The sequence below is a fragment of the Anopheles arabiensis genome, chromosome 3 (assembly GCF_016920715.1).
Source record: "Anopheles arabiensis isolate DONGOLA chromosome 3, AaraD3, whole genome shotgun sequence".
Classification (NCBI taxonomy): domain Eukaryota; kingdom Metazoa; phylum Arthropoda; class Insecta; order Diptera; family Culicidae; genus Anopheles; species Anopheles arabiensis.
Genome location: NC_053518.1, coordinates 70,895,403 through 70,916,827, shown reverse-complemented (window position 1 = coordinate 70,916,827; position 21,425 = coordinate 70,895,403). Strand labels below are relative to the sequence as shown.

The window sequence follows — 21,425 nt, the reverse complement described above, 5'->3', positions numbered from 1 at the left end:
ACAGTCGCCCGCTTGGGCGTTTGCTTTTCCTTTTCCTCGTTGAAGGGTCATTGTCAACAAAGCTGTCGCACGCATAATGCCGCATTCTGTTGCATTCTTTGGCCGGGGAGAGATGTTTTTTGTATATTTTCGCCTCTGTCCCATCACACGACGACGACCCGGGTGACATAATTTATGATTAGCCCGTGCCGGGGATCCGGGAACTGGGTTAGTGAGCATGTGCGTGCGTGAGTAATTCGGTTGCCAGCGCGGATGATGCCCGAAACGAGAGCGGCGTGTGCATGATGAGGGGGAAAAGGGTTTTGTTTGAAGAAATTTTCTGTTGACCTACGGCTTTGACGCCCACGTGGTTGATATATTGTAGCAAAGGGGAGGATTTAGAGCGGTAGGAAGGGTTATATTATTGCTGATGCACTCCAAATCACTCCCTGCTAAAGGATGGTGCATTCTAAACGGGGTCATTTGGGGCTTTTTGTTTATCAAGGCGCTTAACCGTAACTAAACAGTGGGGAATTTGTGAGGGAAAAGAAATAGATTTATAACATATGTTTTAGTGTGCTTGGGTGTACAGATTTGAGTTTGTTTTTGCTATCTTGTATTTAATCTATTTTAATCTATTTCTAATAAAATAGAAAATTATTTATTAGCTTCTGTTTCTTCTGTAGTTTTGTGTCTGACTGTCCATTGTGAACTGGTTTAATATTGCATTTCACGTGGATTAAACGGTCAAAATAAGTGTGATCTCGGTTGAATCATGAGTGTGAATTTTATTTTTGTTTTACGATAACGAACGATACAGATCTATTTGCTAACAAACAGCATTACGATCTTTTCAAAACGATAACGATCCAGTGCTACCAAACGTTACTGTCAATGTAATTCTGAAAAAAATTTGACTCCAACAAAATTCATGTCAGCGTCACTTACTCAATGGTGATAATCAAACGGGATGCTCAAACAGTTGGTGTGACCAATCACATGCTTGGTGATATTTTAGCAACCAACGCTTAATCAGTCACTTTGTCATGACTTTTTTTTTGTACTGTGATCAGTTCTGAAAAATGTCACTGACATAGTCATGACAAATTCCGACTGAAACAAAATCATGTCAGCGTCACAAGCTTATCTGTGATGATCAGAGGTGAGACTCAAACAGTTGAGGTGATCATCAAATGATTGGTGACATTTTGTACAACCAACTCTTTATCAGTCACTTGATCGCGACATTTTCTGACGGTGATCATTATGGGAGATATGTGGGGCGTGCGAGTATATCCCAAGAATGTCGTGATTATCACCGACAGATAATGCTGTGAGAGACCAAGAGTTGGGTGCTAAACAAAATGTCACCAAGCATGTGATTGGTCCACCGACTGTTTGAGGCTTACCTCTGATCATCTCAGTCGTGTGTGTGCGAGCTTCGTTTCAGTCATGAGTGCTGGTGACTGAAACAGTGGCATTTGACAGTACTGTTCACAGCCAGAACAAGCCATGATTATGCTTGCGCCGGCATTAAGCTCAGCATGGCAGTCAGAGTATCGCGTTGAATTCAAGCACTCGTATGTCGCGTTCGAGACGTCATGACGCTCTTTTATAGAGTATTAGCAATTGGGGCGGTCCCGTGGTACAGTCGTCAACTCGAACGACTCAATAACATGCCCGTCATGGGTTCAAGCCTATAATGGACCGTCCCCCGTAACAAGGATTGACTATCCGGCTGCGTGGTAATGATTTAAGTCTCAAAGGCTGGTATAAGCCGGCATGTCCGCGTAGGACGTTACGCCAAATAGAAGTAGCAATGAACATCAAGCTATCACGGATATGTTTATTATTTTCGGTTGTGATTATCACGTGATTCTCATGACATTTTGCGGTAGTGGTCATATCTGTCCATCTATCTGCTTCTCTAAGTTTACGAACCCTGCAAACACGCAATTCGTTCACTACTAGCTCCATCTTGTGGTCGGAGCAATGAACTTGAATTTTGAACTTCACTAGCCTCCACTAGATGTCGCATGTTTTAAAAACAACGTTGAAAAACATTCAAAAATTAAAATAACTTTACCAAAATTATACAAAACGTTTTAAAAATAAGATGATAAATGTATAAGTTCGTTGAATTTATTTTGTCATTATTTTTCAACCATTTTCGAAAATGATCCTTTCATTCACAGTCAATTCTTCCATGTTTGATCGAAGTAGGCACATTTTGAGTCACAACCGTCATGGCGTCACTATTGAAAATTACACGCTCTTTGCGTTTTGTACGAAAATTTCACTGTAAACCTGAGGTAAGAGGTCGTGTGTTCACCACACAACACTCACATTGCACCCACAAAAATCTCATTATTTAGGACACATACCCTTTGGATGCACCGAGACGGAACATGCCCAAAGTGAGCAAACCGGCAGAGTACGAACTGCTGCCCGGAATGTCGCCGAAAGTCTTCCGCGAGACGGAGTACGATAATGTAAGAAACAGTGACATCGACAGAAAGAATTAATAACAAAAAAAACTAATTCATTCTTTTTCTCTTCCCAGCAACTTGGTCCCATACCGATGACGGGCGATGCAGCGAAGAACTTTAGCTACAAAAATCCGGAATACTTCTCGTACCACAACTATTCGTTTTACGACATCGGGCGGGCGATTGGGTGTGCCTACCGTGTGCAGCCGAGCGCACTGCCCCACCGCGCCAAGCGGTTCCGGTTGCCATGGCAGAAGCAGCAGGCGGAGGAGGACTTGCTGTACGATGCCGCAATTCCGGTGACGCTCAGCTGTCTGTACTGCGAGATGGAGGAAAAGTCAGCTCCAAAGCAGGAGGAATTGAACAAAGCGGCGTCCTAGAGAAAAGAGGGGTAAGAGAGGAGTGTCGTGAATCATGAAGCAGTTTGTGGTTTATTAATCAATCATATTCATATGTACTTAACACAGGCTGCTTGCTGGTGGACCTTAATGAGTTCAATCTAACAAGATTTTGCCAAGAACAGAAGAAGGTCAGAAACAAACTTGGTTGTGGTTGTTCTATTGTATTTGCTATCACAACTTGAAGTATGCATGACACCGTTTTATGCCATGGGAACAGCTGACCACCAACGAAATGTCACCTTCAATGAAACCATCGCTTTGTCGGCGACCCTTTCCGGAACAAGATCAGTAACAAGACCTAAACCGCATGATGTTTGCTGTGTCTTGAAAAATTTGCATAACGCACTCGTATTCCCACCCGGGAAAGTCCCACATTTTGGCTACAAGATAAATATTGCCATACCGTGTAGGTGGTGGTGGTGGCTATTGCGGGTGCTAAACAGCACTGAAGTGACGGAGGAAAAAGTGAAACCACTCTGGGGAGGGGAGCAATTAACTACTCTATTTGCCAGGTAGGTAGGTGAGAATAATTGGAATCTAACAAAACGCTCGATTCATGGTGCTTTAGCAAGGGGTGCAGTGTACTGTCGGTACAATGGGGCACAGGTGACTCAGGTGTCATATGTTTTATGGAGGTCGAGGGACAAATGGTGATAAAAGTTACGCGTTGGACTACCACCGCCCCAAGCACAGATGTAGGTGAAAACCGCAAACATTATTTTAATGACAATTTCCATTATTTTAATAGAAATCGTACGTTGCATGTTGGAGAGTAATTTTTCTATGGATTTGTGTTTGTAAATTGCATTATTTTACACTTATTCTGAACAATTCTCCTGTAATTAGACGTAACTTACCAAAAAGTACTCATTCTTTGAAAATGAACGTTTACCGCTTCGACACCTTCGAATGCATTTTCTCACCGTTTTTCCCTATCGTTTGCAGAGCATATGTGGAACATGCGCCGGCCTCGCTGCGCCCTATCTATGTTGCCTATGCGCACGAAAGAAGACCTGCAATAAACTCTCGCATAACCACTGATAAGAGCCGGGCTTTATTGTTGTGTGTGTGTGTACTGGCCGTGTACCACCGCAAAACGGAAAGGAAAAGCCCGAAAGTCGACCATAAAATTCATCCAAAGTGGGATGGCACATCAAGCGGCGTCGTGCAAACATAATAAATGCGGCTCGGAGTGTTTTTTTTTTTGGTTTTCGGGACAACGGTATTGGTTGTGCATTCCGACGCATCATTCATTCATGTAGCGCAGGCATTAGGCGGGGGAGGGGGGAGGCCCCTGTATGTGCTGCACCCGTTACGGCTGAATGCGAATCCAACCAACGCCCTCTTTGGTCGGCGGGGCCGGGCATGTTTAGAGGAACTATTTTAATGGAGGTGCACTCACAAAAAACCCTTTTAAAAGCGAAGGAAAAGGGGGGAATGGTGAGCGGTGCATGTACGCGTCTTAGAAGAGCATTGTCTTTGGACGTTGTGCGCGCAAAAATGCACAAACACTCACACATATAGGTAATGTTTTGGGTTGTTAGTATGTGTCTCCCGGGGTTTGAGGAATGACTGAAACAATCTGACTAAGCTAAGAAGCGGTTGCCCTATCAAAAACATTAAAACGCATACACAGACACCCATACGTGCAGCGATGAATGCAATTTGTGTGCGTGTGCGGTGGTGGTGGTGGGGGTACGGTTGGGTGGGAAAAAGCATCACCCGCTCGTTTCGGAAAAGCCATTCGACGGTAGCCATTCGAACGGAGCGGTAGTAAGTCGGTGGCCTGTGCTGGGGATCTCGTCTCCGTGAAGTCGTGTGCGTCGAGTGAATGCAATCAGATAAAGAAAATTTGTTGAAGGATTTGGTTTCGTCAAGTAATCAGTTATTTACCAGTTTTATCAATAAAAAAATAAGGCCCTCACACGGGCCCAATCAAATCAACTCTTGCGAAACGAGCTGGTTGGAAAGATTTGAACGGTGCGTGAGACGGCGAACAACACAGCATGGTGTTCGAGTGCGAGCAGTAGCAGCAGCAGCAAGACATCGTTTTTAATCAATTGGCACACACACAGTAGGCGGGCAAGCAATTTGATTAATCGCGTTGCTAAGGGTGAAAGCTAGTAGTAGTACACTAGTTCCCGATTGTGTTGTGTTGTGGAGAGCGAAAAATGTTGTTAAGTGAAAAGTGTTGTACCTGGGCGTGTGATGAATTGGGATGAGCCAGCGTGCGCAGAGAGACTGGCCAAAACGAACGACGCAAATTGTGTGTGTGTGTGTGGGTGGTGCTACGTGAAGAATTAACAACAGGCAAATAGATTTCTAGCAATTTGGTGTATAAGTTGAAAGCAACATAAAAAAAGAAGAAGCATGGTGAAGCCAGCGGCAAGAATAGTGATAAAGTTTCTAGAATTAGTAAGTTCTGTGATGTGTTTGTGTGTTTCTATTGTAATTTCCACAATCTTTTCTCTCTCTCTCTCTTACCCATTTTTCCACCCTTTCCTCTCCAGCTCGGTTGTGTGGCGTGCGTTATTACGAAGATTATCACCGACCATGAGTCACGGCGTGTGTTTGTGCGAAACCAGAAGCTATCGCGGTAAGAATACTTCTGCCTGGAAGGGGTTGCTCGCTGCACTTCCGCAGGGATTGGAAGGTGTACGGTGTTGGTGACAACGTTTTTCGTGCAGTTAGGAGCAATTTGCATAACAATTAAAGTATTGGAGCACAAAATGAAGCGTGTTGGGAAGGCAAACGGGGAGAGGGTGGAAGACAAGCTAACCGAGAGCTACAGTAGCTAATAACTACAGTATTGGCAATAATGTAGAGCCAGTGAAGGGTCGTTAATGATGCTTTACTCAAGGACTGGTGGAGTTTGGAGTGAGTTTAGTAACATAATCCCGGAACAAAAATGAAGTGTGAAGGAATAATAGTGTTTGTAGAGAAACATTAACAGTGAAACTTTAATTGGAAGTTGAAAAAATGGGTAGTGAAGCATTTTAAACCAATATTTGGGCTAACTAGGCACTAATCTTTGTGTTGTAATTTTTAACTATGTAAAGATGTATAACAAAATACATAAATAAATACTAAACTCTTAACACAATCAAAAACATTAACTCAAATAAATGCTTTAAAAAGTACTCAAAACGCTAGTTCTTGAAATCAATTATCCTGAAATCATTTTTGCCTTTCTTTCTGTATAATAAAAAAAAAATTTTAAGAAGAACTAATAAACATGATAATGAAGATTAGATATTATGATACAATAAACCAGTTAATACAGGTTTAGACCTTCATTACATTTGATTTGGCTTTGCAAAGAGTATTCTTACTAATATCAAACCTAATAAAGATACTAAAACACCTGGCACCCGAATTTTCGCACGACTTCCATCGATTTAATTCAATAAAAAAGCGTTTCACTCTCTTCTTTTCCCGGCACGCTCGGCCATTTTCCAGCGAATGGAGCCTGATACACAACATCACCTGGAGCAGCGGTGGAAATGCATTTACCAACATCGTCTACGGCGGATACACGATAGTCATCGCACTAATGTTAATTACAAGGTCAGCGAGCGCTACGGGAGAGCCCAAAAACCGAACGAGGCGAGCGAGTCAATAGCGGGGGTCCCATTGGAAGTGTTTAAAAAGACCTTACCTGGCCGTGGTTGTTTCTCTGCCGTTTCGGTTGCCATGGTTTGTTGTTTTTAGTCGTGGCACAGTGCTGTTTGTCCATATTGTCCCCAGACTTATGGCGGAAGACAATTGGCGTGTGTTCGTGTGGGTTGCTGAACTCATGTGTGCATGGTCCCATGTGGGAAATCCTACGCGAGGCTGGCCGATCTGGCCAGAGATTCTCACAGCAGTACACAGCGTTGGTTTGGGGCGCGGAAAACATATAACCCTCCCCCTCACTTTTTTCCACTCCTTCCACATCCAACAACGGAACGGCTTTGTTTTTCTTCCGATAGTTCTAAGCGCCTTCGCTGTGACCTTCATCTTTTGCGCATGCGTGGCGTTCGAGTGGGGATATTGGGTCGAGCGGGGGTTATTTTTTCGCATATTCGTCATCACATGCCCATTATTCAGAGCCTGCTTGGTTGACTTTTCATTACCATGGTGCGGTGCTGAGTGCGACTCCCTTCTCTCCCCCGTTGTGGTGACAAACTTTTAACTCCTCAGCCTCCCGACCCTAAACCCCAGCGGCTAGGTCAGAGTCGAACCATTGACAAGTGCACTGTGTCTTGCGCAATGAGGTGGTAGGGTGGGGGACGGCACTAGAGGCACTGGGGGTAATTTTAGCATAATTCACATGTTCCTGCCCGCTGCTCCGAACAATGGCACTGCTCTGTGTATGGTATGGTGCGACGAATGTGATATCATTCAGCTTCAACTTCACGTACGCTCCGTTAAAAAAGCGACACAAACGCACTCAGTGTCTCGAAGCTGATCAGCTTCTCCAGTTGTATGTGGCCATATGCTTGAACGGACCATTTCATATCATTTCAGATGCGTCGATGCCAAATCACGTCCGACCTTGTTTGAGAAGATCGTCCTTTCGCTCGGGACGCTATTGTTTTTCGCTGCCGGTAAGTGTTATTGCTTCGGGCTAAAAGGAGAAACAATGGATTTTTGTTTTAAAAATGTGTACTGCCTTTTCCTCTCTCTCTCTCTAATACTCACACAGGTGGGCTGGTGTTTGCCTCGATCGATCAAGTCCATCCGGATCTGCACGACAATGCGATCATACTCGGCTGTCTGTCCTTCTTCGTGGCGATCCTGTTCGTTATCGATCTGGCCGATCCACTCGCCCGGATGACGGCGCACATGACGCAGACGGAGGTGTCGTCGACCGCGCACGATACACCCGACGCCCGGGCAGCAACGCTGAAGAAAGATGTCTCCACCGATACGACGGAGCCGACGGTGTTTGTTGTGTCCAAGCCGGAGCAACTCAACGGTCACCATCAGCATCAGCATCCACCATCCCAGCAGCATAATCATCACCATCACGATCATCAAGCGCCGCATGAGTATCGGGAGGATTCACCACTCAACCGAAGCGCCGAATCCATCGTCGAGCGGAAGGTGTACCCGTCGGCTCAGGTGCCCGTGTTTGCTCACGTCCGTGCGCCCGAAGAAAGCCGTCGAATTGCGGGGAAAGAAATACAGTACCTTCCGCGGAACGATTTTCGCGATCGACGGAACTATCGCGATGCAGGACCGGCGAGCTACGCGACGAACCGGCCGCCAACGAACCATTCGAACGGGCATCCGGCGCGCCATCACGCGACTGGTGCGTACCATGACAATGATTCGTTCGTGGAGGACATTCAACCGTCCCGCCGGAGCACCTACGTCCCGGCCGACAAGTTTGACCAGGAAGCGATGCAGATGAGCAGTGCACCAATGCCAGCGAACAACCACTATCGCACGAGACCGCCACCGCCTGCGAAACCGCTCAACATCATCCGAACACACTTTGGTTCGAATCACAGCTCGCCAACCGGATCGCAGCACAGTGCCGAATGTAGATGTTCGCAGCGCAGCACCAGCACGAGGAAACTGGACGACTCGGGGCGCGATGAGTTCGATTCGTCGTCTCCCATTCGGCCCGGGTTTGTCGCTAATGCGGCCAAAAAGTGGGACGATCGGGCGCGCAGCAAAAGTCAACCGATCGTCGGGCTAAACACGATGGTGTGACGAGGCGAACGGAAGCGCTCCCTATTTAAATAGATAAGTTCTCTTTAGCCGTAGAAAACTCTTCCAAACAGAGCCACTTCCCTCTCTCTATATTCTACATTCTACTTTCGAAGGGTAGAGAAATAAAGGCCAACAAGCGGAGAGAGTGTTTAGTTTGATTTCCGAATCGTTTTTACGCTTTTTATTCCACTGAACATATGTTCGGCGCTACTTTCAACAGTGTGCTGCTAGACGATTTTCTCGTGCGTTTGGAGGAGTATGGTGATAATGGGTGCCTATCGATGCGTTCTGCTCTCTCTTTCTACGGGAAGCATATGCACGATGCTTTGCTAACGATGGTGTGCGAGGCTGCCTCTCTATGTAACGTGTGATAAAATTTTCTTCAAACTCAACAGAGATATTTAAGGACAGGGAAGAATAGAAACAACACGAGTAATTTCTCTTCGAACGGAGTAGAAAGGTCGACGATATTCGTTCTTGCAGCCGTGGGCGTGTTCCTTTTCCTAATAACGATGGCGTAAAAAGAGAGACTAGGTCCTGGAGTTGGTTGGCACACTACTACATAACCAGGAATTGATGGGGGGCGAGTTGTGTTAGACACGGATGTGTATGCATACGGTTGTGAGAACCGCTCCTCACAGTTCTTAACATCCTAGCACGGTCCACAGGGTATGCAGCCATCACTGCAAGGGTCGCCTGTGTGGAGAGATAAGAGAAAATCTTTAATTCAACATTTTAGGTGGTAAAAAATAACAAAAGTAAGGTATTGTTCGATTGATCTCACCAATTTAGATAAACAAGTGGAGTTTATTTCACCTTTCAAACGCATCGCCCCCTAACAGGGACAACAAAACCGCTCCACATTGTAGCAGTGAGCTTTGCACGGTGCCCGGTAACGACAAGGCGCCGGTGGACGCCAGATCGTGTACCGGGGCGGACAGTACCAATTGGTTTTGGCCATCTTCGGCCGGGGCGTAGGCTGCCGTACAGCCGACCGGATGCGCTTCAGCGGATCTAAGGTGTTGTGATGATGTGAAGATCAATCAATCGAACAAAACCAGCTGTACGAGGGCTGTGTTGCTGCTGGATGGTAGTTACTTACAGTAAGGTACGCTGCAGGAAGGATCACACACTGGAGGATAGCTAGGATCACACACTGGTCCGCATGCAGGTGCGCAGCACGGGTCACAAGGTCCGCAGGGTCCGCAAGGTCCACACGGGTCACACGGACCACATGGTCCACAAGGTCCACACGGGTCACACGGACCACAAGGTCCACAAGGACCACAAGGACCACATGGTCCACACGGTTCACATGGTCCGCAAGGACCACATGGTCCACACGGTTCACATGGTGCACAGCAGGTCGGATCGATTGGGCAAGGATTGCATCCGCCACCACCGCAGGGCAGGCAGCAGTTCTTCGATGGACGCACCGGATTGCTTTTCTTGCCCATCGTCACGAACCGGTAGCGTCGGGCCCACTGCGATGGACAGCAGGATGCTTCCGGCTTCGTCAGACAGCATGGTTTTGCCTGGAAGGAATGTAGAACGATGTTCAAATTAGAGGTTTAGGATATGAAATTCTTCACTCAACCACTTTACCTGACACTCCGAACGTGGGCAGTCATGCTGGAGACCGTTGCGCTTAAGACACTCGCAGTTGGAGATGAGAATTCCGCCTCGGAGTTCGCGACTCTTGCATGGTTTAGGTGACTGTGTGTGAGGAAAAACGAAGGAAAGATTAATATACGACTGAAAGGTTGTGCAGGGGACATGAGAGACACGATGAGTAGGCAAGACACAAGGGTGGAATGGCGTTCACGTTCGTATATTCAAACAATTCCTTCCGATGGAATTGGAAGTCAAAATCTAACACGATAGTTACGCGGTCATACCACCATTCGTACACCTTTGTATACTTACCCATCAACGGAAGTGATGCGCGCTGTCCCTGTTCTTTCCCTGCTCCTAGCACCGTTTCGGAGCGCAGATCGGGCCCACGCTCGGCGGACAGCACCCATTGTTGTAGAACGTTGTTCCCGCCGGCACGCAGCAGTAGTCGCGGGCCGGTGGCACCTGCACCACCTGCGGCTTCGGCTGACACACCAGCGTGGTGCAGATCTCCTTCGGCTCCACGATGACGCGCGGCGTGCAGACCACCTTCGGGTCGGGCACGATGCGCTTGTAGTAGATGATCTTGGGCTCCGGCACCGTGCGCCGCTTGTAGATGACGCACGGCTCGCAGATAGTGCGCGGCTGGTAGATCAGCTTCGGCTCGACGATGGCACGCGTCTGCGGCACCACGTGCCGGTCGATCACGGTGCGCGACGTGTTGATCACCTTCTTCTGCGCCACTAGCCGGGGCGGCTGCTGCACCGTAATGAACCGCGGTCCGCAGCGTTGCGGGGGACAGATGGTGGGACACTGGGGCATGCAGTTAAGGTCGTGAGCCGTGCGGCAGGTCGGCTCGCAAGGATCGCACGGTCCACAGGGACCGCAGGGTGCACAGGGACCACAAGGACCGCACGGTCCACAAGGTCCGCACGGGCCACAGGGATCACAAGGTCCGCAGGGACCGCATGGGCCGCACGGTCCGCAAGGATCACACGGTCCACACGGTCCGCAAGGTCCACAAGGTCCGCACGGTCCAACGGGACCCTAAAAATGCCGAGGGGGCAATCAGGATGGGAAGAAGGACGGTGCAGAAAGATACAAAACAAAAGAATGGTGCAAATTGTAATGCAACAAAATCAAATGCAAGACACAGTTGCGTGTGTGTGTTTGTGTACAAGATGAGTATGAGTGGAAAGGAAACAAAATAGCATACCCCATCCAATTCCCCACTCCTCCTCTCTGTTAGCGTAGCGCTGGGGACACTCTTTTTAAAAGATTCTTCGCCCGCACCGGTCGTACATTTCCTCGTACCGAATATCCGGAATATTCGGTTCCTTGCGACGCAGATTCCAGGAGTAGTGTACCGTGTCGGTACCGTCGCACACGATCAATGGACGCTTCCACCAACACAGATAGGAGGGGGAACGGGGGGTCGACTGTTTGGTATTTGGAGAGAAAAGGAGGTGTGCCAGTGAAAAAAAAACGCAAGAAAAACGAACCTATGACACGCAAACTCTCGCTCTGTCAGGGGTGGTGATCTAAAAATGGGGGTCAGAGGATACTGCGACGTTTCTTCACTGTGGCGTGTTACAACTACGCCGTGAAGAGTGTCCTGTTTACTGATGTCCTTTATATACCTATTTGCGCAATGTTCCTATTATTTGATGTACCTAAATTGAGTGTGTAGGGGATTTAGTTCTAAACACAACTAAGAGACAACCTAAACACACATTGGAGTGGAGAAAATCAAACTATTCTCGTCCTGTCCACTAGGGCATCTATGATTGATCTGTACGGCGAATGGCACTGTTTTCACACTGCTGTGGAAACATGCTTCTCAGAACGATCAGACTCTACGATTTGGATCACAGTTATGAGCTTCAACAAATCTTGGATTTGAACAATATAATCTTGTACCATAACACTAAACATATCCGGCTGTAAAATGGAATGTACTTTAAATGGATTTTTGATATTGGGGGGTTTGATCTATACATTACAGGTGCTCTTGTGTGAGTTGTTTTATACACACGGGCGCGGATCCCACACACTCCCAGACATAATACACTAAACACACAACGATTTCAATCAAAGATATCTCTGCTCCTACTTTGCTATGCTGCTTCTTCTAGACTTACAACGAACTGAAACATCCTTCAAACAAACGGATAGGGTTATTAGCACAACACTCCAATATCTTTGCATTTGCTCGAAATCATTCTTGAACTTATACGTCATTCGTGAACATCGAAGTCACACGAAGTTCCTATCCATGGCCTACTACACTGTGCGCTGCTATGGGAAAGTTTTACTGGTTCGAGGCCAAGTCCCCAACAACCCCTTCTAGCCTGTGTGTGTCCTAACGTTATAGGAGCCTACTACTCCCCGCGCTATCGAAGGTTTACGAACTTTTACTCCTCTTTCTTCCCTCTCTCCCTGACATACACTCCCTAATTCTATAACTCTCCACCCCCTCTCCTACCATCGGAATGTGATTGGCCTTCCGGTTGGTTGCCATTGTTTTTGCTCATCATCGAAATAACGAGGATGCACGCAAACAAAAGGAAAAGAACAGGACAGGCGGGGAAGTTTATCGCCCATTGGAAGGCTTGGCGGCATTGATCCAAATTCAAATACTATTTCAAACACGCTGTTGTGTGTTGCCTTGTAACGCGACAGAGCGCGCGCCATGTTGGGGGCTCGCAAAATAGTATCGATTTGTAGCACACACACACGTGTAGCAAACACCCATTTGCTAACGACTCTATCCTAGTACACGTTGTGCGAGCAGAGTTTTAATGTCCCAAAGCCAATCAAGTTTGAGGGAGAACTACGGATCCGGTAGACAGATGCGTCTACGACCGGGTCTCCCCTTTTTGGGCCTTGCAGTGAGTAAGGACATGGGACAGGAAGAGAGCGAGTAGTAACAAACGTAATGTAACTAAGCGGGCAACAGTCCGCACCTTTTGTTGAGGCTGAGCGTTGGTACCGAAATCAACTAGAGCCTACTAAGATCCTACACCCAACGACACGATGAAAAGCAAAAGAAAGATGGCGGTGCCAAGGATGGAAGCGAAAGGGACACGCGAATTAACCAAAACTAATAAAAAAGAACCCTTAATAGTGATGGCGCAGGCAAAGGTAACAGAAATGGTAACGGTGCTTGGTGCAACAGGACAGGGTACAGCGGTCACATTTGTGGCAGGAAGAGCAGTGATGTCTTACGCAAGGATAGCAGGAGTAGCAGGGATCGCAGGGACCACAGCACGGATCGCACATTTTCGGTTTTTTTTTTTGTATGGATTGATTCTTCGAGAAATCACTGCACGCGGGGCAAGAATGAAAGAATGCGGGAGGAAATGAAGAATCAGAACTTGGGCTCAACTACACTTTAAGCGAAGGATATCAATGGCAGCAAAGACCACAAATTCCTATGATAGAACTAGGTCAAGGCTGCACAATCCGTAACGGAGGGAGCACTGGGCACTAATAAATCCACTCGTATAATACGTACAACAGTTGTGGCGCAGCAGCTGGATTGCTTCAAAGTTGGAGCTTCAAGAGCGTTCTGATGTTCTTGCTTTTACAAGTCCGGCGCAGGTGGTAATGCTTCAGTGGTTCTTCTAGTTGTAAAATTTCTTCCAAAAGATAGTTTCTAGCTTTAAAACACTTTGAAATTTCGACACTGATTTTTTTTCTAATAAAATTTTCTTCCCTTTAGGAGACCTTTCCGTTCGAAGGCAAAACGAATAATGAACCTCTGGACGAGCTCGCGCTCATAAGGTACTTTTCTGCTGCAGGCTGTTATTTTCCGTTGCTATAGAAATTCGCAACGTGCACTGCGAATGTTGGCGTGGAACCTACGTACCCACGGCTGCTACGATTGTGCGTTTCAATTTCCTTGCACGATGGATGGGGTGTTTTATGCACAGTGGTAAGGATGGACGTGTTTATATAAAATATGATTTAATTGAATTAAAATATTGTTTGTGAATAAAATGAAGCAACCGAAAGTTGGTGTTTTAATTAAAAAAGATCGAACGTCCCGTAGGTAAAAACTAAAACATGAATCATCAAATTCATTTGGTGCAAAAAAACTTCTTCAGTTTCTGGCAGTTTTTTTTTTTTCAAATTTAGTAGAACAGTTTTTTGATGACTCGCAACTTATCGCAACGGCGTACTGGGCCGTCGTGGGTTTACATTTTTAATTATGTATGATGACCGTATCACTTTCAACTAAAGTTATCATCAGTGGAAAATAAACTAGGACTTTTGTTACCTATGTACAGTTCGAAAATTGAACATCGAACTTTTGTGTACAGGTGTATCGTACAAATCCCCTTCCATCTTCCTAGCTGAACAAACGGTTGCCTCAGCTCATCGAAAAGGAGAAATGATTACGTGGAATAAATGGCTTTCTACGCTTGCCAAAAATCAAGCATAACTAATACATAATAAAATAACACTGATTATTACTCACTAACTTACCTCAGTATACTATTTTCAGGTTACAAAAGGCAAGAGCTACCAACGGATATCGTTCAAATGGTTCTTTTACCGATTTTGTGCGTCATCTGGCAAAGAAAAGCCGAATCCACCGCTGTGCGATGTTTTGAATAGCGCCCTCTAGTGTGCAGTAGTGCAATTTGTATTTGCGATGAAATTGAGGGAAGCATTTTGAGCATAACTGCATTTTGGTGCATCTCCACAGCGCAACATCGTCTAAGTTCGGCAGAAGTTATCGTTGTGGAGATTTAGGCAGTGGCACTTTTACCAGTTTGCCAACATCATGCACCTAAAAATGATTGTTTCTAATAATAGGGTAAATGTACCTATAGTAGTGGTAGTACCAATAGTGGTGGTTTTGCACTAAAATGCGGTCCATACGGTAAATTAATAGTAATTAAATTATTTATGTTAGTGTGAAATATTCTTTGGGTTTTTTAAAAGGATTTAAAAGATAAATGGGGCCATTCCATTACTTAGTGACCAAAAAATCCATTATTTTGTGAATTATGTCCACATTTTTCCAAAATCTTTAGGATTTCATAACCAAACTCATATTTCTGTTAACGTTCTAAATGACCACACAACCACGCAATTACTAATTTTTCAACATAACTGTTATGAAATGTTATTGTTTTACTAAAGTTATTTGCCTTTTGACTATATTTATGCATTTTTAAATGTTTTTTTTTACCATAGTGCCATTATAGGTACACAAAACAGACATGTTCGTATAGTGGTAATAGTTATAAAATCAATAAAACCAAGTCATTTTAGATTTTTTCGAGGATATTTTTGACATGTCGTAATGTTTTCACTAAAATAAGCAACAAAAATGAGTTTTCTGTAGGCAATTTGCCAAAAAAAGGCCAACATTCGCTTATTTGGCTGAATGAAAAATTGACTTCAAATCAAGCACACTCTTCCGAATGTGGGTTGACGACAGATGTGATGCAGTTTAGTCATTATTTTATGGCAGTAATCCTTGCTATTCATATGAAATCAGCCTCAAATCTAAGTTTTATTGATAGTATACACTGTTTACACGACGACTATAGGAACCATACCACCATTATAGGCAATTAATTTTGGTAAATTTGATGTGTTTCATGGTAAAAATGGTTGTGATTGCGAACTCACCTACAAATCTGGATCTATTTCGAGCTGATAACAGCATCAGCCTAAATCTGTGAGTTGAAATAAAACAAATGATTAATTATTGCATAAGGGCTCATGGATTATAGAAACATTTTCAGTATTATCAGACGAAGAAGCACAACATCAATAGCACGGCACATAGTGTAGTACCATTACCTAACGAACATTAAAATATCTGCCTAATTCCTACTTAAAATTTAGCCATCCCAACTAACATAACACACAGGAATTGCAGTCATTCGCTAGTCTTAGTAAAACAAATAAACCATCAAAACACAATGGCATGATAAGCTCGTCGGCAATGTTAATACATTTGCTGTGTAACTAGCTTTGACAGAGTACCACAAATAACATAAATGATAATCGTACCATAGTTTTACAAACAATAGTCCACACCGGCGATCGCCGGCGGTTGTAATCTCCGGTGTAAAGTGCCGCAGATACTGCCCATTTTGCCGGTGCTTCTGGATAGCCACCGCAGTAGACATGAAATATATTAAAAGCCTTGTCACCTAACACATTTGTAGAGCCATTTTTCCATCCCGAGCATTAACTGCTTCCATATTTCCTTCTCCCCTTATCGGTTGTTGTGAAAGAGAACAGATTGAATAAATAATGCATTTGGAAACGGCTTAACCACGGGAATTGGGAGGTCTGCTTTAGTACCGTACGGGCAACATCTCACCTCACCGCACCGAATCGTCTGTAGAGCGATTACTTCATCATTACTGAGTCACTCGCTGCATCCCTGCGGCCGTGTGCTCTGCTCTAATTCCCGCTACCAACTGTTTTCTTCGCCCTACCTTATCACACTAATTTACAAACCTAACTTTTCCACATTTGCATGTTTTGAATGCAAGCAGCAGAAGCAGCAGCGCGCGGGATCGTTACAATTGCTTCCCACTTTTTCCATTTTAAACCCGACCTGAGTTATGCTGTCCAACCTCTCCCCTCCTGCCCCATGGAAGGGGGGAAAGGTTTGTGGGTCGATGAAGTACTACTATGCATTGTTTGCACTTTGCACTCTCCTCTCCTTCTTCGCGTGCCCAAAGAACCCTCCAGCCCTTGGCAGCGGTGGCAAAGTAAGACACGAGCGGGACACAACAAAGTTGCGTAAAGTGGAAACAAATTCATCCTCAATTGTCACTGTGCTGTAGTTTGTAGGAGCCACAGAGCAGAGCGGAAAAATCCTGAATCATACGCCGGACACCGTTTTGCTTACATCACGGGGGATGGAAACAACAAACAACCCTTCTACAAAAAAAGGGATACCGCCCGGGTCGTGTGTCCCATTAAAAGGTAACAAATGCGAACGAGCTGGGTGGGATTGGATGCTAATTTTTGTCTCCTTTGTCTTGTCCCCATTATGACATCACCGGGCTACCGGTGTTGAGTTTACGTGCCGACATCATCCCCGGTCACCTAAAGCTCTCCCATCTCCGGTCGGATCTTTTTTGTGTGTCTTGTTGCTTTTGGGTGAAATAAATGGATGCAATTTAAAGTTGTGAAAGTATTGATTTTTGGAGAGCTTTTAATTTGATTAAAATACTACCAGTTTTATGATAAATGAAATGAAGCTGATTGAGTCATAAATTATCAAATGATGTAATTTAAGCGACACAAAGGTTTTGCCGATAGAAAGATGAAAATATTGTAGTAAAGTCGCCAATTTTCAAAGTTAATTTAAAAAATAAATCACCCTTTGGCTTTGGCCAGCAAACTATCTGGTTGGTTTTCCTCACCCACTGTGTGATATCCCCGGTCCGCTCCCTCCCATAAAGCAAGCATCACGTTCATATCGGTGTTACGTTAAATACACTTTTATGCATATACACAACAAGCTCCATCTCATTAGCAAATATTTCACCTTTATGCATCCCGGCACGGGGTAAGAAACCCTCCCAACGGGACACCTCTGGAAAAGCCGCGGCTCATGGGGGGAGTTTGTAGCGACACAGCGAACACAGAGAGCCGCTGAGCCACGGCGAAACACAAAGAAAATATGGTAACTAACAACCTTTTTCCACTTTCCACTTGGCGCATCTTAATAGCTCTCGAAACGTTGCCACCGCGTATGAAACGGCACACATCCCACCGTCCGCATTCAGCCCAGAAGAACTATGTCAATTAATTAGCAAACCACGGGGAATAATTCACGATTGAAAAGGGACTCATTCCGTGTGGCGGGGGCAAGGGTTAAATACTTCCACCCCTCCCCCGTGTACAGGTGATGATGTGATAGTGTGACGGAGGACCGTCGACTTTTGTCTTCGCAGGCGTCGCGTCAAAGAGGCTGCACGTTGGCTGGGACATGGGACAGGTTGGCTCAGGGCAGGGGGAGGCGAAAGCACCCACTCGTACTTATATATCTCTTCATTTGTTTTGCACCGTTATTATGATCGCCTTCCTGTTTCGTGGCCGTTTTGTTTTTCCGTCGCTCTTTTCTTTTCCTTCTCTCGAGCCACCACCGCCATGTGTGGATACAAACGTTGCCTTTGTTTTATCGGTGCTGCGCGCTCTTCGCGTCCCGTTTTCTTGGTGGTGGTGTTGGTGGTGAGGTTGCTGCCTGCTGCTGCTTCTCCGCTTTATGCCTTTCAACGGCCATCACACCCTCGACCCAGGTTGCAGCATGTTATTCGAGCATACGCTATGTTTTTGTCTGGACGGAGAGTTGCTGCTTCGGCGTTATGCTAACATCTTCCGTACCGCGACGTGTTACCCCTATTGCCAGCGTACGTTATCACCAGGCGTTGTTTCGCTGTGGTTCGCTTTCGTGGTAACGAAGGTAGCAAATCTCGGCGAGGAAGTACTGCAACAAAAAAAAAACACAAAAATCGGATAAAAATATGGATGATTAGATATTTGATTGAAATGGAATTTGTTTTGTGTGTTTTGTGGCTTGTTTCGCAGCCGCTAATCGGTGTGTTTTGTTACACGGTTAGGGCCCGATGCGCTACTGCTGCAAGGTACATTTGTTTGTTTTTACACGTTTTTATGTAATATGCTTTATCGATGTAAATCGACGCAAGATAATTGAAGTGATTAAGTTTTTTTCGATTAAGTGTGTGTAAATACATGAACGGCTTTTCTGATAAAACTCCGCTGTACAATGCTAAGCTTTAAATGATTCTTAATAGCTTATGTACGCACGAGATAGGATCATCTTAAAACATCTACTTTATATAAACACTAATCCTGTGTTACATCAAGGAAAGGATTACAACCACAGCAGCAGCTGATCAGACGTCTTTTGGGTTAAATCAGATTTCTTCGTTAATTGAAAGAGGCAGCTTAATGAGCGATTACTAAAAAAATACTGAACAACCCCATGTACACAACCAATACTATTCCTCTGGCATTTAATGTGTTCGATGTTTGGTGTGTTTTGTGTGTTTTGCCTCTACTTTTTTCGCCGTTAATCTTCACCTGTACCGGCGTCCGGCTCGTTTTGCTTGTTTTTTTCGCTTACACGTTACAAACTTCCTGCACCCATCATTATGCACTATCTCTATCCGTCCGTCTGCGTGTTTGTGCTTTGTGAGCGTATGTTTTTCTTTTCTTTGATTGAACGATTGAACTACTTCCTCCTGTTGTGGGGTGGTCTAGCGCTCTCGCACCTTTTACATTTAACATTTTCGTGCGCGCCACCGCGGGCAATGTTTTCCTCCGTCTCTGATGGTGACCTGGAACTGTTTTGAACAACGCGAGTTGAGCTTAGCTTAACCTCTCCCCCATGGCCTCCTCCTTTTGGTATCAGCAGCAGTCTGTTTGGACGGACGGAGAGTGCATCAAATAGCATTACTCAATCACTTTTGTTTAATTGCGGTACTCTCGCACGGCCGCGCTGTACTCTAAAATCGTCCAAACTGTCGGGGCCCACCACCGACTCGTCGCAGTTTAGCCTGGGCTGTCCCGGTGCGGTGCCGAAAACAGACAGCGGCCGAATGGCGGCGTTTTGATCGAGTCCATCAACAAGGAAATGATGCAACATTGAGGTGTCCGCGGAACCACGCGGTGACCCAGTGGCCCAGGCGATGCTGCCTACCACCAATGGACTGCTGCTACTAGGGGGAAATGGCGAGAAGAAATGGTATCACAAGTGCGCGTAACGTGCAACTTAAAATCTTTAACTGCAACCGTGCGCCCATGTTCCACGCGTAACGCGTTCGCGTGCAGCTCCGCAATCCCAAAATTGCCACCTACCTGGTTGGCAGAGCGTCGTGTGTGTGCGATTCTGCGGAAATTGGTGTATGGTGGGGGAGGGTGGTGCTGATGATGATTGTGGAACATATTAGATTATGAGTCGTCGAAATGATCGGCCTGCTCGTGTGGAGTACCTACCGCGGTGGAATGCTAGTGGTCCACGCAAATGTGATCCGCGCAAAATTCATCTCTCCGCCGTCGAGAGCACGCTTAATTACACTTTGAGCTGTGTTTTGGGTAGGGAACTCACTTGTACGATGCATATTTTTCGCAATTTATACAGAAAATACAATAAAGTGAGACAATTTGTACAATTTCTTGGTGTTTACTTTTTGTTGACAACGTCGCCACGTTGACAGTTGGTGGAACCAAGGTTTTTTTCACCGGGCAAATCTATTTGACAACCTGATTGCGACTCAGTTTTTGTGCAACATTTTCGAAGAATGTTCTGCAAGTGGCTCTAAAGATATTTTATTGTGGAATTTCTGGGAAAAAATAATGGTGACCAATGTGTTGCTTCGTCTTGTACGTGAATAATTCAACCAGAGCACCACAAGTAAGTAGTTTTGTTTACGTAAAGTGATGTAACCATGTCTCAGCATTGGAGCCGGAAAGACCCGAACATTACTCGGCTCTATAGGGTGAAGTGGATTGTCCTGTATCGCTAGGAACGTCGTCGTAGACCTTGTTTTCGGAACAATTTTGGCATTGTATTTCGGCTCCAAGTCTGCAGGGAACTGTCGAGAATTAATTCTTGATTTGTGCTGAACCCACTGCTTTGTATAAATAGAACTCTTGCTACTTCGAAGAGAGCTATTCCTCAGTCCAGCAACAGCTGGAACTCGTCTAGAATATGCAGAAATTGTTCGGTATTACGTCAACGGCAGATGGTGATGCCAGATTGTATCTGGAAATTAACGATAATGTTATCAAGAATGAACAAATGGCGCTGAGAAGGAATCGCAGAACACAGCCGACTAGCAACTGAAATTATACAAAGAGAGATGAAGCATAAGAACAGTTAGATAAGCGCATTATTTCTAGCCACTTTGCACAACACTGCTTAACGCGATGCATCTCTGTTTAATCGATCCTAATCCATAATGAAGGCGTATCAAACATTTCCGCCAAGCAGAAAATGCCGACGGATTGGACGAGTCGATCTACTTAGTGCTATAACAGAGCACATAGCCGGCCTCCGAAACGCTGAGGGATGTTGGGGATGATTAGGCTTGCGCAAAGCAGCAATCTCTTCGGAGTGGGAACGAAAAATTGCCAACTACACGTTACTTCATCTGCTTCATGTACCAGAGTGCGGCTGTCGAGCTGTCCAAAAACCGCGACGAACGGCAGCTCTGTTGCGCATGAG

General features: G+C 45.5%; 3 protein-coding genes across 3 annotated transcripts; 2 read left to right on the top strand and 1 right to left on the bottom strand.

Moving 5' to 3' along the window:
• The first annotated feature begins 2,177 nt into the window (after positions 1-2,177).
• Positions 2,178-3,561, top strand: LOC120900982. Its single transcript, XM_040308634.1, has 4 exons — positions 2,178-2,291; positions 2,355-2,471; positions 2,543-2,859; positions 2,936-3,561. The coding sequence occupies exons 1-3, from the start codon at positions 2,226-2,228 to the stop codon at positions 2,846-2,848; spliced, it is 489 nt and encodes a 162-aa protein (XP_040164568.1). The 5' UTR covers positions 2,178-2,225; the 3' UTR covers positions 2,849-2,859; positions 2,936-3,561.
• Positions 3,268-8,734, top strand: LOC120900981 (bromodomain-containing protein 4B). The gene is made up of 6 exons (XM_040308633.1): positions 3,268-3,381; positions 3,815-5,284; positions 5,380-5,465; positions 6,329-6,436; positions 7,379-7,458; positions 7,557-8,734. The coding sequence occupies exons 2-6, from the start codon at positions 5,240-5,242 to the stop codon at positions 8,570-8,572; spliced, it is 1,335 nt and encodes a 444-aa protein (XP_040164567.1). The 5' UTR covers positions 3,268-3,381; positions 3,815-5,239; the 3' UTR covers positions 8,573-8,734.
• LOC120901167 (keratin-associated protein 16-1-like) lies at positions 8,721-13,955 on the bottom strand. The gene is made up of 7 exons (XM_040308877.1): positions 13,704-13,955; positions 13,415-13,511; positions 10,547-11,233; positions 10,178-10,288; positions 9,675-10,107; positions 9,357-9,586; positions 8,721-9,268 (listed from the first exon to the last, which is right to left on the bottom strand). Exons 2-6 carry the CDS (start codon positions 13,466-13,468, stop codon positions 9,408-9,410), a joined length of 1,464 nt encoding a protein of 487 aa, XP_040164811.1. The 5' UTR covers positions 13,469-13,511; positions 13,704-13,955; the 3' UTR covers positions 8,721-9,268; positions 9,357-9,407.
• Between the last annotated feature and the right edge of the window lie 7,470 nt (positions 13,956-21,425).

Bases quoted from the DNA above. Each gene is read 5' to 3' on its own strand.
- LOC120900982 (XM_040308634.1), top strand. From the start codon at position 2,226: ATGGCGTCACTATTGAAAATTACACGCTCTTTGCGTTTTGTACGAAAA. The intron at 2,292-2,354 runs GTAAGAGGTCGT...CTCATTATTTAG, and splicing joins AATTTCACTGTAAACCTGAG to GACACATACCCTTTGGATGC. The intron at 2,472-2,542 runs GTAAGAAACAGT...TTCTCTTCCCAG, and splicing joins GCGAGACGGAGTACGATAAT to CAACTTGGTCCCATACCGAT.
- LOC120900981 (XM_040308633.1), top strand. From the start codon at position 5,240: ATGGTGAAGCCAGCGGCAAGAATAGTGATAAAGTTTCTAGAATTA. The intron at 5,466-6,328 runs GTAAGAATACTT...GCCATTTTCCAG, and splicing joins CGAAACCAGAAGCTATCGCG to CGAATGGAGCCTGATACACA. The intron at 7,459-7,556 runs GTAAGTGTTATT...ATACTCACACAG, and splicing joins GCTATTGTTTTTCGCTGCCG to GTGGGCTGGTGTTTGCCTCG.
- LOC120901167 (XM_040308877.1), bottom strand. From the start codon at position 13,468: ATGTGCGATCCGTGCTGTGGTCCCTGCGATCCCTGCTACTCCTGCTAT. The intron at 11,234-13,414 runs GTAAGACATCAC...CGGCATTTTTAG, and splicing joins GCTACTCCTGCTATCCTTGC to GGTCCCGTTGGACCGTGCGG. The intron at 10,289-10,546 runs TAGGAGCAGGGA...CCTCACACACAG, and splicing joins TCTGCGCTCCGAAACGGTGC to TCACCTAAACCATGCAAGAG.